Source organism: Pezoporus flaviventris, unplaced genomic scaffold (genome assembly GCF_033815535.1).
Source record: "Pezoporus flaviventris isolate CSIRO_AGI_PZ_B2104156 unplaced genomic scaffold, CSIRO_AGI_Pfla_v1 ptg000021l, whole genome shotgun sequence".
NCBI lineage: Eukaryota > Metazoa > Chordata > Aves > Psittaciformes > Psittacidae > Pezoporus > Pezoporus flaviventris.
The window spans coordinates 8,981,775-8,999,304 of record NW_026892569.1 but is presented as its reverse complement, the minus strand read 5'-3'; the positions used below and the strand labels follow the sequence as shown (position 1 = coordinate 8,999,304).

General features: G+C 40.5%; 1 protein-coding gene across 4 annotated transcripts in view; it reads left to right on the top strand.

Annotated features, from left to right (window-relative positions):
• The window catches only part of TASOR (transcription activation suppressor), a 32,423-nt gene extending 15,414 nt beyond the window's left edge, over positions 1-17,009 (top strand). The window contains exons 9-23 of one of the 4 annotated variants that reach the window (XM_061455885.1): positions 69-174; positions 598-701; positions 812-915; positions 1,143-1,215; positions 1,342-1,416; positions 2,798-3,496; positions 5,258-5,697; positions 6,766-6,907; positions 11,608-12,431; positions 13,161-13,283; positions 13,803-13,962; positions 14,609-14,717; positions 14,867-15,045; positions 15,123-15,281; positions 15,888-17,009. In XM_061455885.1, coding sequence (XP_061311869.1) covers positions 69-174; positions 598-701; positions 812-915; positions 1,143-1,215; positions 1,342-1,416; positions 2,798-3,496; positions 5,258-5,697; positions 6,766-6,907; positions 11,608-12,431; positions 13,161-13,283; positions 13,803-13,962; positions 14,609-14,717; positions 14,867-15,045; positions 15,123-15,281; positions 15,888-16,411 — 3,821 coding nt within the window. In that variant the 3' untranslated portion in view covers positions 16,412-17,009. Of the gene's footprint in view, positions 1-68; positions 175-597; positions 702-811; positions 916-1,142; positions 1,216-1,341; positions 1,417-2,797; positions 3,497-5,257; positions 5,698-6,765; positions 6,908-11,484; positions 12,432-13,160; positions 13,284-13,802; positions 13,963-14,608; positions 14,718-14,866; positions 15,046-15,122; positions 15,282-15,621 lie in introns of all 4 variants that reach the window. The other 3 variants (XM_061455884.1, XM_061455888.1, XM_061455887.1) reach the window with 3 other exon arrangements.
• The last annotated feature ends 521 nt before the right edge of the window (positions 17,010-17,530 follow it).

The window sequence follows — 17,530 nt, the reverse complement described above, 5'->3', positions numbered from 1 at the left end:
AGATTCAGTAAAATTTATTATAATCTGCAAGCGTTTCACTTAATCTTCCTTTCTCTATCTTAATTTAGATAAATACAACTATACATTATGGAGGGGACAGCTTTGGAATAAAGGCAAACTTTTGTGCCACATTTCCTTGAAATCAGCAGCGCGTCCTTTCCTTCCATGCAAGCTGTGAGTATTACCATTTAAACAGTAAGTTTAGAATCCTGGTTTGTTAAAACTCTTTCTAGTAGAGACTGGTGAATTTTGGATGTATTCAGGTGAAAATCTAAAATACCCACTGACTAGACACTTTAAGTGTGCCAGACTAGACTCTTGAGTCGTGTGTGTCCAGAGCTGCTTTTAGTGCATGCACGCAATACTTTCAGCACCTCTTTTTTTTTTTGGTGGTTGGTAGGTTTTCCTTTGAAGTTTCCCCCCCCCTTTTGCAGGAGTGAACACCACTGGCTCATGAGATAGTCCAAGGAACTGATTTTTAAGAGCATATATTGAATAGTTCTTACTTGATCAATGACAGTAGGACTGGGGGGTGGTGGTGTGTAAAGAGATCTTTATCTTTTTTTTTTCCTCCTTCTGCCCACCCTTCCTCTCCAGTCCAGAGAAATTGGAGGTTGAGAAAGTTGTGAGCATTGATCAACTGAAGAAAAAAATTTCACCAGCGCTGTTGTATAAAGAAACTTACGTAGGAGCAAGAGAAGGTAATTCCAGCTTAATTTTTTACAATTTGGAATTTTAAAGAGTTTTCTGAGTTACAGTATTGTTTGAGTTTTTTTCTTACCTTCTCTCTCTACCTTTTGTATTGTGTCAGTGTTGAAGAATGGTATGTACTGTAGCCTGTATGAAGTTGTGGAGAAGTCCCGTTCTGGTAGTCACTTCGAGAGTTTACTTCACAAACTAGAGAAAGAGAAACTTGTGAGTGCAACAGATTTTACTATTCCTGTTTTGAAAAATAATTTTACTAACTCTTAATTAAGGTGCATTGCAAGATCTGTGATCTTACTGGAATTCCTTAGCTGGCATATTCTTGGGCACTTCTCTGCCCATGATAAAATTTAGCTTACCAGTAGTAAACAGTAAGAGTATTAGTAGTGAACATATACCTGTGCTTGATACCATATCCTTTTCTTGGTTGAAAACAGGTTCTTGTGAAGCCACTTCTGGACAGAGGATTCCTTTTTCTTCTTTCTCCTTGGCAAATGATATCCCCTTATGGTATGCATATCTGGGGTTTTTTTGGTTTTGAGTTGGTTTTGTTTTTTTCTTTAAGTGGGTTTTTGAATACCAGATTTTGAAGCACAGTGGTGGTCCTTTCAACTGGTCTTATTTCTTGCCTTCTAGACTATCAAACTGCACGGCCTCGCATGCTGCATGCATTGTTTCTGTTCCCAGAACCTAGAGGTGTAGCGAACCTAGGTAAGTTTGTTCACTGCTAAGAGTGGTGCGTACATGCTTATTTAAATGTAGTTTAGATTGTGATGAAGACCCTGTAGTCTTATGCTCTGTCATCTTAAACTAGGAATAACAGTTTGCATTGGTTATGGTCATGGTGATGGTGTTCAAAAAGCATTTATTCATGAAAGCAATTATTAAATAACATATTTTAGGTTCTTTTTGTTCATGTTTGAGAAAGCAAAACTTTGTTCCAGTGTCTTGACTGTATATTCTAGTAGAACTGAGCATCAGTAGCATTGCACTTAAGAGGTTTGAGGGCTTTCTTTAATGTCAGAACATCTAAGTCTTCATTCAGTGTACCTGTTTGGTTTTTTGGAGTTTTTTTGTTTTTTTTTTTTTTGCGTTGGGCTATGCACCAAAACCTGAGTAAAAGAACATAATGATACAATGAAGTAATCACAGATGACTCCAGGAACTTGGCTTTGGGATCAAGCTTTAATCTTTTACAGTTGAAATTTGCAATAATTGCTACTAGCAGCAGAGTGCAGTCTTTTTGCACTGCTGTGAGTTAGAAGTGATATTATGAAGACATAGCTCTTCCCAGGTATTTCACTTTTACAAATAAGTTCTTGCCCGACGTCCTGACAGCTTCTTAGGGTCTTATGTCTCTTTCTGATTTTAATAACCCCTTATGTTTTTCTTATACAGTTAACAATTGGGAAAATTCACTCCATGTTAGACTGTATAAGAGTGAATATGATACAAGATGACATTTCACACAAGGTTAATCACTGGTTTGAGTCTTCAGGGTGCTCCAGTGGCTGAATGAAAAGTTTCAGTCAGTGATTGGAAGGAGGGTCAGATTTCTCCAATTGCATCTCTTTGATTTAGTGAGTTGTATTGCTTTGGAAAGGAATGGAAAAAGCTGTGTAGGTTTCTGCTGGGTTACTAAGCTGAATCGTTTTGTAAGGAAGGGTCCAGTGAGCTTAGAAGCAGCATGAATGCATCAGGACTGCATAGGAAGGAGTAATACTTTCCCTTGTTTCTTGCAGGAGGCTGTTAGGTTGCTTCATAGTAAGCCTTTGAAGTGGCCTTGTAGAAGCATCACTGGAGTGGTTTATATTCACAATGATACGTGTATCTATGTTTCCTATATGTATATATAGGTTACCACAGAATTGTGAAAATGACTGTCTGTAGGTTGACTTTTAATTAGGCTTTATAGATGGTTACCTTCCCTCCAAAAAAAATCATTCTCCTGGCTTTTGGGCTGTTTCTTCACAGTCATTTCAAACTGTCTTTCACCAAATATGTATAATGCAGAATATTGCTAACTAGTCATAATTTATTTATAACTTTATAATTTGATTTTAATTGTGAATTCCCTTTTCTCCTATGGCAGCCCAAAGAGGCGTTCCATCTGGAGCACAGAAAAATTCAGCTACCATGCACGAAAATCAGAAAATCATTCCAGAATTCACAAAGTTTATTCAGTCTCTACATTTTGCTTTAATCCAGTCTCGTAAAGACACTACTGCAGATTTCAATGCTGTTGTGGAAAAGTATATACATGAGTATTTGAAAAGAGGCTGTAGTGGCTCTGGAAAATACAGAGAATTTATATTATATCGGTATGAATCACGGCTGGATGAAAAAAAGTTTCTTTATTCTGCTCCAAAAAATAAATCTCATATTGACAGTTCCTTGCAAAACTATATTTTTGGTTGTGAGGCATATCAACTACCTGTTTCTAGAGCTGTGGAGCTGATGGAAGGAAATCAGAAATATCAGCAGTTCAGTCCCATCTCAGATTACGAAGTCAGAGAAGACTCTGATTTTGCCAATGCAAGAATAAGGAAAAGAATCCGTGCAAAATATGAAGCCAGGAGAAAACTCTCTCATTCTGGAGATTATGATCCTGATAGACTCAAAGAACTTATTAACTTAATCCAGAGCAGGAAAAAAAACACAAGTGGAGATTCTGATTGCGAAGACCCTAGAAATAGAAGCAATCTGAAAAGGAAGCTGGAAAAACAGTCTGGAAGTTTGAGGAAATACTTAAAAATGTGTGAATCGGCAGAGAATACCTGTCAGTACGAAGGTAAGTCAGTATTTGGAATTCCTCTTCAAACATTGCAATTTAAAGCATATTTAAGTATCTGTATAGGTTGAACGTTTGTTACATACTGTGGATATTTTAATGCATGGTGGTTCACTTAGACATTGACCTGAGATCTATCAACAGAGATCAAGTTGATTTTTATGTAGGTTTCCTCTTTGTAGGAGGCAAGTTAGCAGCTGTTGTGGAAGCTGCTTTTGTTCTGCCTCTTTGGAAAGAGGGCAGACTTCTAGAGCTTGCTTAGCTGTGGAACTCTGTTTTCTCCTATAGAGTACTAAGCAGACTTGATATCATAATGTCTTTTGCAGACTTTGACTTTAGGGATTGCTGTAATCCTGTTAAATTTTGATTGAAGGGGACAATGAAACTTCTCAGCATGAGCACAGTTAAATTTTGAAATAGCCAGTAATGTGTGTAGTGGGACTGAAGAAACAACCTAATAGGATTACGATTGAGTTGCTGTGTATATGAAATCATCTCCATCTGAGTCTCAGATAATTATCACAGCTATCACCTGAAACTTGTGGGGGGGGAAAAAAAAGCCCAAATCTTTGCTCTGTTTCCCTTTTCCCAAGGCAATGAGCCAGGCCTCCTTCAGAAGGAGGAAACCTGGGGGAGAAGAGTGGCCCAGAATGGTGGAATTTGCACTGGTCATTCTTGTGTATGTGAATCACTTTGGAAGATGAAGTGGCTAATCTTAGGAATAAATTTCCCTTTTGAGAGGGACAAAAGATACCGGCATGTGGAGATGGAAGAGACAGAGGGTAGGCTACGTGCTAGATCTTGGGATTCCTTCTGCTTGGAAGTCTGTGAACCTTCAGGGCTTTTTACATTGATGATTAATGTAAAATAACGTGAATGCATTTCTACCTGGCTGTAATCAGAACAGTGTCTGTTTAAAACTGAGTTTTTACTTAACTCCTTTAGAGGCTCCAAACCTGCAACATCTGTCTGTGGTTTGAATTCCACGTTTATAGAACCCTATAAGTAATTTATTTGTCTTGCAAAAAAATCTTACCTAAAATAATCCGATCTTAAGTATCTAAACATGATCAGATTTTTATTAGTCAAACAGCTCTTAAGCTATTCCATATTTCCACATGTGATAAATGAGTTAGGGGTTCATCAGGTACTTGTATACTACAAGTAGTTCATTGGCCTGTCTCTTCCCGAGAAGAATAAATACCTGTGGTATTTAACGCATCCAAGGGGATGAGGGTAAGAATTAACAGCCCTGTTCTAAAGTTATGTTTCATATAAATAGGTGTGAGGATGTTTTAGACTTGTGCTTAGTCTAAGATAACTTAGGAGGTTACATGTTAAGATACTCATCAGCTTTTGGAACAACAGTGATAGCACGGAGAAAAGTAAATATTTTACACAAACTAATCTTTTTCTCTCAACAAGCGATGGAGACATTTAGAGGGTGTCCATAAAATACATATATCATGGTATGTGACTTCTATTAAGGCATAAAATAGTGTGTTATTGAGTGACCTAACCCGCTCCCCCCCACACTTATTTACCTGGGAGAGGCTGTTAGCTTTAGAAACCGCTTTTTTATCAACATCTACCTGTTTAAAGTTTTTTGTTCAGAAAATAGATGCCTGTGTAGTGTATGAACTGATGCTGAGTAGTAAAGACTGTGGGTATGTGGCTGGTGTTGGGGGATGGAAATCTGGTTTTGCTTTTCTTTGAAAGGTTAATAATGGATTACTCTTCCCTCCTTCTCCCTGTTCTAAGGGGGCAGAACAACCTTGGACTCACCACATGCTGTTTTCTCAATTAATACGGGTCTTGGTGGACATGATCCTGACTTGAGGCAGCAGGATGTACCCGACCCTGCTGTTGCTGACCCACACGGCCTCATTAAACTGCTTTTAGAAACACTAGCTAATGCAGGACACTTGGATTCATCGTTGGCACGGTCTGTAAATCAAACTTTAGGACTAAGCAGTGATGAAGAGGATATGAGACAAAAATATGAGTATGAATCCATTCCAGCACAGGACAGAGATGATCATGAGCTTCATAATACTGCTCAGGCTGAAAATCTTCACTTTAAGGACCCACAGAGCCCAGGGATACTGGAAACTGACGTGGCATGCTTACCCTACCCTGTTGACGTGGATCTCCAGCTTTCAGCTAATGAAGTAGGCCTTGAACAGACACTACATTTAAAAGTAAGTGCAGCTGCCGTGTAGGTAGATGGAAATAATGAATGTACTATTTTCATGAAGAAGCTTTTTCGTTTGGTAGGAGCATATATGGAAATATTCTAAACAATAGATGTGTTCCTGGTTCCTTATGTCTACTCTCTCTGTGATAAAATTAAGAAAACCTCAGAGATGGTGGTTTGGATATGACACCTTATATATCCATATCAGCAGTGTCTGAGTGAGAAAGTGTTAAGGAATGTGCATAGTGGAAGGTTTGAAGTGCTCTGTGGATGTTAAAGGTGGTTGGGGAATTGGCTTTATTTTGTTTTGGTGGAAGCAGAGTTCAAAGGTTTTGAGCATTTAAATGCATGCCTTGCTCCCTCTTGGTGTATATGTGTTCCATATACATGTCATGCTTTGCATGACAGCATAAAACTGGCAGAATACCCTTTGAAGAAGGCTCTTGTCCTTAGGATTCAGAATGCCCCAGCTGCTTGCTCGATCACCATACTCTGTAGAGTGGTTGTTCTACGATCTCCATTCTTAATACTTAGAAACAAAGCCCAGTTTCCAAGTCATGAAAGGGTTTGTCCTACCCTGTGCTCTGTGCTGTTTTGCTTCTAACCATCTGGAATGTGAAATGAAATAGGGTTGTTCAAGTACTTAACACGCTAGTTGCAGGCAGTTCCTCAGTAATGCCAACATCTCATGGCTTTAATCAGCTTTCAAGATAAGAGCCTGAAAAAGGCAAAGGAACAGGCAGTTTTCCTAATTTTTTTCCCTTATCTACCTCCTTTCTTCCCTGCCCCACCCAGCTTCTCTGCTCTAAGGCAGGTGGTCAGGACTGCTTTATTTACTTAATGATACACCATCAGCAAAGCCATCTGTCTCAGAAATGGCCAAACAGGTGAATGAAATATATAAGTACCACATGTAAACATCTCCCAAGTTTGACCTGACTTGATTGATGGCAAGATTGCCAGTATCTGGTGAACTCAGGTGTGTTCTTGCTGTCAGCTGTTCAGAATGTAAAAGCTTAACGGCTACCAAAGGAGAAAGAGCTTTGAGCTGGGAATTTCTGTTGTTTTTTAGGAAACAAGCACTGGAAGTATAAGTAGTTATGAAGACTGCAGTCCCTGTCCTGTTACACCTACAGAGCATGTTCATCGCAGGCAGCGTTCCAACTCAAATAACATAGAAGTTGGAATGCACTGGAAACTTATTCCAATTACAGGTAAGATGGGTTTAACTCTTCTGTTGCTACAAATAGTGAGAGAAAACTTGCTCTAAAGGTTTGTACTTTTCATAGATCCCATTCTTGGATTACATGTTGGTACACAGGTGTATGTACTATGTAGTTATTTCTGATATTTGGTTAATGCAGAAATCCACTGGATGAAAACAGGTACTGATGGAGAGTATTGCTTTGGGTGCATACTGACATAATGTAGAAATGTGAATATTTGAGTATTTGTCTGGTGAAGTACATTAACTGCTTTGAATTCAGTGCTTGAACTTGCTAGGTTCTGCTGACAGATTGGATAGGCAGATAACTGCACCTTCTAATCCAGAAAAGTAATGAAAAATGTGTTCTCATAGAAAGTAGTCCACTTATTGCTGCATCAAATTCTTCTGCTGGAAGTGCTTCCAAGTCTTTCTCCTGCCTAAATATTTAAATCTTAAATAATCATGTGGAAGAAGCATCTTGTTCTACTTCTTGATGAGTCAACAGTGTCAAGTCTTGGGAGAGCATAACAGAATGAGTTTGAAGCATGTGAAAACTGGGCTGTAGGAATAGTCATCAAGAGCTCTAAATTCAAGGCTACAAATCAAATCATGACTAAATCCAAGTAGAATTTTAACTGCATTCTCTCTAGTACAAACTGAGTGATTTCTGGTCATATTCCAGGAACGCTGGAATCTGTCTCTTGGACATCTCTTTCTTCCATCCAGTTGTGTAGCTCAGCAGCTCTCTTGCTTGTTTGGCTGAGGTGGGAGGAGGGTTAGGAAAGCAGGTTTCCCCTCACAGTGTTCGTAGGCCTTTTAAAGACATGATGGGGTGATTCTGGATGATATTTTCTACACTTTTCAGGGCCAAACGTCAAAAAGCTGTTCTGATATTTTGCAAAGTTACAGAGTATGGAGACTCTGAAGTTGTTTGGATGGAACATTCTTTCTTTTACTCCTGGAGGAGCATACACATGAGGATATGGTTGCTGAGATAACTAGTTAACCAGATGATTAAGCATCTAAAAACTACTGCATCATAGATGCTCGATGTGGGAGTTCATGCAGGGGTCTGTCAATTGACTGACAGATTACACAGGCAACTGGGAGAGTACAAATGTTATGAGGAAAAAAAAAGTATGTTTGAAATTATAAATTGTAGAATCATAGAATAGTTAGGGTTGGAAAGGACCTTAAGATCATCAAATTCCACCCCCCTGCCATTGGCAGGGACACCTCACACTAAACCATCTCACCCAAGGCCTTGTCCAACCTGGCCTTGAACACCACCAGGGATGGAGCATTCACAGCTTCCCTGGGCAACCCATTCCAGTGCCTCACCACCCTTACAGTAAAGAATTTCCTCCTTATATCCAACCTAAACTTCCCCTGTTTAAGTTTTAACCCATTACGCCTTGTCCTCTCGCTACAGTCCTTAGTGAAGAGTCCCTCTCCAGCATCCCTGTAGGCCCCCTTCAGATACTGGAAGGCTGCTATGAGGTCTCCACGCAGCCTTCTCTTCTCCAGGTTGAACAGCCCCAACTTTCTCAGCCTGTCTTCATACAGGAGGTGCTCCAGTCCCCTCATCATCCTCATGGCCTCCTCTGGAGTTGTTCCAACAGTTCCATGTCCTTTTTATGTTGAGGACACCAGAACTGCACACAATACTCCCAAGTGAGGTTTCATGAGAGCAGAGTAGAGGGGCAGGATCACCTCCTTCAACCTGCTGGTCACGCTCCTTTTGATGCAGCCCAGGATACGGCTGGCTTTCTGGGCTGCAAGCGCACACTGAAGCCGGCTCATGTTCATTTTCTCATCAACCAGCACCCCCAAGTCCTTCTCTGCAGGCCTGCTCTGAATCTCTTCTCTGCCCAACCTGTAGCTGTGCCTGGGATTGCTCCGACCCAGGTGTAGGACCTTGCAGTTGGCATGGTTAAACTTCATGAGGTTGGCATCAGCCCACCTCACAAGCGTGTCAAGGTCCCTCTGGATGGCATTCCTTCCCTCCAGGGTATCAACCGAACCACACAGCTTGGTGTCATCGGCAAACTTGCTGAGGGCGCACTCAATCCCACTGTCCATGTCAGTGACAAAGATGTTGAACAAGACCGGTCCCAACACCGATCCCTGAGGGACACCACTCGTTACTGGTCTCCAGCCCAACATTGAGCCATTGACCACAACTCTTTGCGTGCGGCCCCAGCCAGTTCTTTATTCACCGAGTGGCCCATCCATCAAATTGATGTCTCTCCAATTTAGAGACAAGGATGTCGTGTGGGACAGTGTTGAAGGCTTTGCACAAGTCCAGGTAGATGACATCAACTGCTCTACCCCTGTCCATCAGTTCTGTAGCCCCATCATAGAAGGCCACCAAATTGGTCAGGCAGGATTTCCCCTTAGTGAAGCCCTGCTGGCTGTCACCAAGCACCTTGTGTTTCATATGCCTTAGCATGCCTGCCAGGAGGTACATAAATAGTTGCTGATGTGTCTTTATTTGGGATTTGCTCCCTGCTCATGCATTTGTTTCTGGGAAGCCTTGTGACCCAAAGGTCTAGGTCCATGAAGGATGCCACCTTCAGAGAATTTCATTTAAAACGGGTAACTTTAGTTTAAATCATCCTTTTTTTTTTTTTTTAATGCATTTTTGTTTACATGTCAGGGAATATTTAGGATTCCATATTCAGCAGTATACCTCTCTGGTTAAATTCTGCTGAATGCTTTTAATAAAACCCTGTAGTAAAACCAAAGGCTTTTGGTTTTTGAAACAAAGTTTGTTTCTTTCTGTGAAACTTTAAATAATAACCTGTGAAGAGTAAAGCTAATCAGTTCTGAATCATACATATCCTGAAAAGGTTTTTCCTACTATAATTGTTCCAGAAACTTGCCATCACATCAGGAGGAGTGGATGGGTTGTTGATTATTCTCAGTAACCTCAGGATTTGAAATTTTCAGCTGTATTGGGGGTTCAGAGAGGAGAGCCACAGAACAACGTTTCATGATTAAAAATTGGTATTCATCTGATTAGCTGTATTAAAACGTAAAAAGTTACAAACACAGCCCCAAATTTAAAGCCATAGTATGGCTGTTAATCTTCTTACTAACACTTGCTTCTATAGAAAGTATATCGTATGTAGAAAGAAAGTACAGTATTTCTTGATTGCAGTAGTGATGTAGCTTGTAAGCGTTGGGCAGCTCAAGAAGGATGAGATACAGAACATTTCTTAGGTACCTTATATCTGAAATGAGCTTAAAATTAAGTTTATTCTGTTAACATTGGGATTTGGTACCAAGTTCTTCAGTCTTCTAATGGATATGCTTGTGTATGCAGAAGGTGTAGAGCTGAAGGTACAGGGCAACAGAAACAGGTTCAGATAAAATCAGGTGGAACCAATTGGAATAACCTGATTTGTATCTGTGACAGTGCTTCTAAAGGAAACTATAAATTTGGGTTGACTCAAAGGGTGTGCTATGAAGGATGGAGAAAGGACATATGGTTTCATTGACAAGGAAGGCAAAATGGAAGCGTATCTCTGGTTTCTGTATAGCTCTGGTGGCATGAAGTAATTTTGAGGCGATCCTGTCACCTTGTGAAAGGGATCCTGTTGGTAGCAGACATTTTCCTTTTAGATCTGGGTGGATGTGATCAAATAGGAAACTGAATAGAACTTTAACTGGCTACAAACCCAGCTGCCTTCCAAAAGAACACTTCTAGAAACTGTCTGTATGATGTTGGTTACTGCTTCTCTTCCAGAAATGTGGTTTTCTGCTTACAGTTATGTTTACTGAGTATTAATGCAACACATAAAAAAAACCCAAAACCCTCAAAATTAAGAAAGGAAACCTCTGAAGTGTTTATGGGACAGATGTATGGAAATACCTGTACGTGTCTGAAATACCTGGGTATATATGTGTCGTTACTTGCAACAAAGTGTTAAATTTGGTTTAAAACCAAGCAAAACCATAGTTTTGAATGTGGATGATAAAGAAAACTGAGTGCTGCAGACATGATGTGAGATGTGGGTTTGGAGGTTTGGATGATGCGGGGTGTTCAGCACTCCATGCAATGCATTATTCAGTGTAGCAGTAACTGCCGTGGGACTGGAGTCCTGCCTTTTTTAGCCAAACCTTTCTGTTCTCAGTGGCGAGATCAGACACGCAGCCCACACTTTGCAGCCTGACTCCCCGGGGCAGTGTGTGGCTGCAGTAAGCCCGTGGGAAGTCTGAGGGTTATAACCTAGTACCAGATGAAAAGATTTGAACAATTCATCACTGCTTGGTTTCTAATTTGTTTGTTTGTAATGAAGACAGTGTCTGTCATAATCAGATGTTATCTCTGGGGTAAGTGCTCATGTTCTGCTTTTTGAGCAAACTTTGACTTTATTGTCTCACCATCTTAAGAGCTATAAATGTGCTGTGATTGTGTACCTCAGTTAACAGAAACACCTGAGTCTTTGGATTTAAGTTGATTGGCGGGGGAGGCACAACAGTAATGCAGTTTTAAAACTGTGGTTTGGAGGTTTGAGTGTTATCAGTTGTGTGTGACTTTCAAACATGAGATGGTGATGATTAACTCTTCCTATATAGGTCTGAAATCACCAGAAGAACCACTGGTGTATTTACCGCCAAAGGATGCCTTTCCTAATGACCCCCGGGTAATAAATAGACAGAGAAGTTCTGATTATCAGTTTCCATACTCTCCATTTTCAGACACACAAAAGGGGACAACGGAAGATGAGCTTTATGCAAGACAAGTGGAGAAACTGGAAGATCAGTGTGGGCTAGCAGACCACCCTTTTGCAACTAAGCATTCCATTAGTGCAGTAATAGAGACTACACTATTAGAAGAATATAATCTCTTTGCAAGAAAGATTCAAGAAATTTTGCAGCAAAAGAATATCACCTATGTTAGTGGTATATCCACACCAGTGTTCTCCGCCCAGGAGAGGATAATGAGACTTTCTGAATACATCTGTTTACAGGCATCGGAGGTTTCTGTCCAAGAATATATAGAGACGCTGAACGAAAAGCTGCATAGTGTTATTTTGTCGTCTTCATGCATTAGGCAAACCCCTCCGGTTGGTTCTAGTCCTGAACCAGCAGAAGTGGTCAGAAACGCTGCACTGAACCCTCCGCCCAACACGTTGCCTGTTTGCAGGGACTCTGACACGGCGGTGCTCCCAGAGCTGTTGTGTAATAACGCGGTGGAAGATGGGGATTCTAGTGAGCAGCGTGCATCAAGCTTGCCCACAGTGAAGGAGGAAGTAGATCATGTGAACACTAGAACAGAGGACATGGTGACATGTGATGAGCAGACCTCTTCCAGTGGCGATCTGACAGAGATGCCAGAAAAGACACAGAAATCCCCAGATAACTTCAGCATTTCAACCCCGCCAGCCTTTTCTGATTTCATAAGCCAGTTAAAACCTGAAGTATTTAACAGTTTGGTTAAAATTATTAAAGATGTACAGAAAAACACTGTGAAATTTTATATTCATGAAGAGGAGGAAAGTGTTCTCTGCAAAGAAATCAAGGTAAGTATGTTCCAGTTCAACTTCTCATGTTAAAATAGTCTAGAGCGTGTTTTAAATCACAGTGTATAAAGCTGGACTTGCAAACATATGGTAGTCTAAATCTTGATTCAGAAGAGGTTGAATTGTGAAAGTAGGCTGTCCTGTCCCATTTCTTCTTTGAGCTTCTGAGGTAGTCTTGCTTATATTAAGTTTTTATGGAAGTCCGTTGCTTAGAGTCAGAAAACAGAACAAGGCTGTAGTTTGGCTCTTTGTGAACATACTGCCAAGGGGTGGCCTTAAGTGGGGGCGGGGGTGGTGCGGGGAAGATAAGGGCAAAAATGTGATGGTACCATTTTAGAAAGAATATATGAGAAATAGATGCTTTGGGTTTTTTTCCCTTTCTGTCCAGCTAATAGTACAGGTAATTTTTGGAGGTCACTGTTCTTCTGTATTTAAATGTGTAAGATTGAACTTGAAAGTGAAGTAATAAAAACTTCTGGCTTTAGTTGAAAACTTGAGCAGTTTCAATAGACTGACAGTTGGCCATTTATGTGCAAAGAGCGACTGACTGCTGAAACAGCTGATGCGTGTGTGCTGCATCCTTCTGACTAATGTATGGGAAGGACAAGAAAAGCAGTTTCTCCAAGAGTGACCTGAATGGAAAACTTAGTTGATGTGGTCATCATGTGGGGATGGTTTTGGCTGAACTACCTGTTCACTTTTTCTAACCTTCTCTTTCTGCGGTGCTAGGAATATCTCACAAAGTTAGGTAACACCGAGTGCCATCCAGAACAGTTCCTTAAAAGAAGAGCTGATTTGGATAAACTGTTGATTATTATCCAAAATGAAGACATCGCCAACCTCATCCATAAGGTACTTCACAAAACAAATGTCTACTATAGAAAGCAGTTGTTGAAACAGTGAGCCAGGCTCACAGGATTTAAACAATGCCCTGTGTTTAGCTGCTGTTTGAAGAAACAAAAATGCTTATGATAGGTAACTTCTTTTTGTCCGTCCCCTAACTCTGTCCACCTCCACATATGTGCCAATGAATGTTTATTCTTAGTAGTTGTAAAGTTGTAGAGAGGCCTGAGTAGTTCCGTGATGCTGCAATGGCAAGTGAGGTTACTGTAGGCATTCCCAGCAGCTGTGGTTTAGGAGCCTGGGCTGGATAGGACAAGCCATTATTGTAAGCGCCCAGAAGCATGAGAGCTGCCACTGTCTCATTCATGCAGTGTTTTTGAGAGCACCTCCCAAGGCAAGAGAACTCTCTTACTCTTTGAAAATGTGTTTTGCAGTTTGATATTTGCTACTACTCAGTAGGGAAGTTCTGTAGTTCCTGGTTTTGTATGAGCTTTGGTGTACATCTCTGCTTCATAACGTTTTAAACAGATACCTGGCCTAGTAACTTTGAAGAGGCTTTCCTGCGTCAGCTTTGCGGGTGTCGATAGTCTGGACGATGTGAAAAATCACACTTACAATGAGTTGTTTGTGTCTGGTGGTTTTGTTGTGTCAGACGAATCTGTCCTTAATCCGGAGTCCATCACTACAGGTAAGTGGGATGCTTCCTGAAGCTATAAAAGCCCAACAATTCAGTACATGGCGAGAGGTGCCACACTCACCACAGGGAAGAATCAGATTTTCTAATTTCCAATTTTGTGAGGTTGTTGGAGAGCTTCAGTTAATTCAGTCTCTTCCTTACCTTGGTGGATGTTTTGGACAACATATTTCTGGGAGACATGGGGACTTGAGGATCTTGTCTGTGTTAGATGGTGTAGTTACGTGTGGTGTAGTTACTTATGTGGAACCTGTTACTCCCTACTACTCACTCCACAAATCTGCTAGGAAAAAAATACTGAAGACCTACATTTTTTCCCCATTTTATCTTTACTTGAAATGGAATAGTTTAACAGAGTTACTAGGTTTTTAAACAGCTGTTTTAGCAAGTCAGACTCTGACTGGATTCAGCTTTTACATAGCAGATACCACTGTTAGGCATCTGACTTGCAAAAAAAGCACCTTGGTTTTGGGATACTGTTCTTGGTTGATCTGCTAGGAAGAAAACCCAGAGTCCTTGGGCCAATGTTCATAGTTGTATAACTACACTTTTAAAACAGCAAGATTTATGTGTACGCTGAAGCAGTATGTTCAGTTTGTATACCACAAAATGTAACTTTTATTCAATATCTCCAAAACAGATAAACTAAAACAGTTCTTAAAATTCCTGGAGGAGCTCAATACCCCAGATGGGAAATGGCAGTGGAAGGTCCACTGCAAAATACAAAAGAAACTTAAAGAGCTGGGGAGGTAAGTAGTGTTCTTCAACTACTAATTGTTAAAATGCTTCAGCTTTAACTATGCTCTCCAGCACCCAGTTAAGTGGAACTTACTGTTTTGACTTCGTATTTAGACCAAGCTTAAATCAAGTATCTAACAGCGCACTTTTTCCATCATAGGATGAATGCCAATGCCCTGAGCCTGCTGAGCCTTCTGAACACCTACCAAAAGCAGCACTTGGTTGAGATTCTGTCCTACCATAACTGTGACTCTCAGACTCGAAATGCCCCAGAACTGGACTGTCTTATCAGGCTTCAGGCTCAAAACATACAGCAGAGACACGTTGTTTTCTTAACAGGTAAAGTAATGACTGCTTCTCTCCTTTTTTTTTGACAACAGGTGCAAATACTAATACAAAATCTTTTATGTATTTAGAAAAGAATCTCAAACCACTTTCGATTTATGTTGATAATGGAATAGTGGTTGCTGCTGTTGATGACTTCATGCACAATTTTAAAAGTCTCGTTGGGTATCACAACTCAGTCACTGAGGAGAACAGCCTTCCTCCTGCTGATGCTCACAGAACCCAATCAGGTAATATGGAACACATTTAAGGCTATTTACTGAGTTAGATGGTGTGGGGTGGAGGGCCTGGGGATAGGGTGCCTGTACACTTGTAATGAACGCTGCCCCTGGCAAGGAAACCCCAACTCAGAGCTATTCTTTTTTCTAGTCTAATGATGGGGGAAAAGCAGTGTGGCTGGAGCACCAGAGTAGATGTTACACATAGCTCCTAGCCTACATAGCAGGGTGCTTGAGAAAGTAGAGAGTGGTGTAACCTCTGTTCTCAGGAGAGGAATGGACTTGAAACTGAGCTGTTAGTAATTGTACTTCTTTAACTGACTGATTAAATACTCACCTGCTGTAACTTTAGATGCTGGTTTGACATTAACCCCCTTGGAACTGGGAGTTGGGATTTCCCAACACTAAGCATGAACACAGTGCGCAGAAGCTTTAGCATCAGAATAACTGGACAGTCACACAGAGGGTTACGTGTGTGTGTTGAGTGGCAGAAGACCAAGACATAAGTGATACTGGACTTGGCAGACCTGAAGCATAACACTTTGTGAGTAGTGTATAGCTTTTCTAATGAAAGTGTGTATTCCAATAGAATAGAACTTTCTCTGTCTTCTAATCTAGAAAATGTAGAAAATGATGTAAAGGATGAGGAGGACATGTCTCTGGATTCAGGGGATGAAACAGCACAAATAGAAATCTGCAGTGATGTTCATCATGTGGAAACTGTGCAGGCAGAGGCCAAGGGTTCAGACTGCAGAGAAAGCAGTCTGACAGTTACAGAGTTACCTCCTGCAGCACCAACTGGCCTGTTGGAAAAGACTTCTAAAATTGACTTGGAAGAGGTACAGCCAATAACTCCAGTTTCTACAACATGCTCTACTGAAGGAGGAAACCACAGTTCAGCTGAACAAGCTCCCTTCCATAATCTCCAGGTTTACAGCACACAGTTAAACATGTCCCACCAGTTCAGCCACTTCAATGTTCTCACTCATCAGACTTTTCTGAGAACATACCCAATCTCATCTGCAAATCAAAACCAAGAAGGGGGCAACTATTTTCTATCTGCGTACAGTCAGAGTGTGGATACAGAAAAGTCATCATCGCCTGGTGGCTGGGACGCAAGTTGTGATTCTTCTAGGTCATAATCAAACCAGAAATAAAATCCCAAGTCTCTTTTTGTAAGTTGCTGTGGACTTTTCTGTTTCTAAAATGGTGGGTTAACAATTTCTATTTTATTCTGGAACAAAACGTTTCTTGTTCTTGATCTCAAATGTTTTCTTGTCTTATTTAAAGCCTGAGGGCCTGTACCTGTTGGAATCGTCTGAAGATTGAAATAAATATATATATTTCCTAACATTATTGTACTTGAATTACCTTCTTTGTTGGCACTTTTAAGTTTCTACATTTGTATTTGGCCTGTACCTGGGCTTCAGTTTTTGAGGGTGTGTTTAATTGTAAAACTGAATGTTTGCCTAAAATATGTGAAACAGTGAGGTTTGGTTTTTGTTTCTTTTTTTTTTTACTGTAAGAGTATCCAACTCACATTTTTTTCGTAAATATCAAAACTTATGTATTTATTTGAGACAAATTTTGTACAAATGTTTTTACGTGACTATAAGTCAGTGTAGTTAGTTTAATGACTAGAGACTGGATCTTGGCTAAATACCTCAATCAGAGTAACCAATGGTGCAGTTCTATTACAAAATAAAATAAACTCTTAATGCACAAGGGACTTGCTAACACGTTGCCTTGTTCGTGGTTTTTATATTCATTTCAGAGCCTGTGAGAAACACATCCAAACTTTGAGGAATAGTGATTATCCTCATGTCTACTGTGGCTGCTCTATGCTTACTGCAGCACCATCAGAGCCATCTCACAACCTTTATCTTACCATTGTAATTTCTGTACAGACCTGCTTTAATGACTCTGGTAGTTCAGTCTGCATTTGAGAAACCTCCATCCTCTCCCCCTTCAGTAATGATTACTGGGGCTTTCCTCGGTTTTTGTTACTCTTTAAACTGGCATTGTGGTGTTAATAGAGTTTTATCAATTTCTTATTCTTTTTAATTTCGTATCTGCTGAATTATAACATATTTTTCCCAGTGTTTCTTTCTCATTGTCTTATTTCATACCTCATTTTCCAAGTCAGCTTCTGGAAAATGGCAGCTGCTGGCAGTAGATGTGGAGTCTTAAGAGGACCTTTGTTCTGACACTGCTAGCTTTGTGGGTACTCATCCTCTGCTCCTATAGTCATTGCTCTTGGC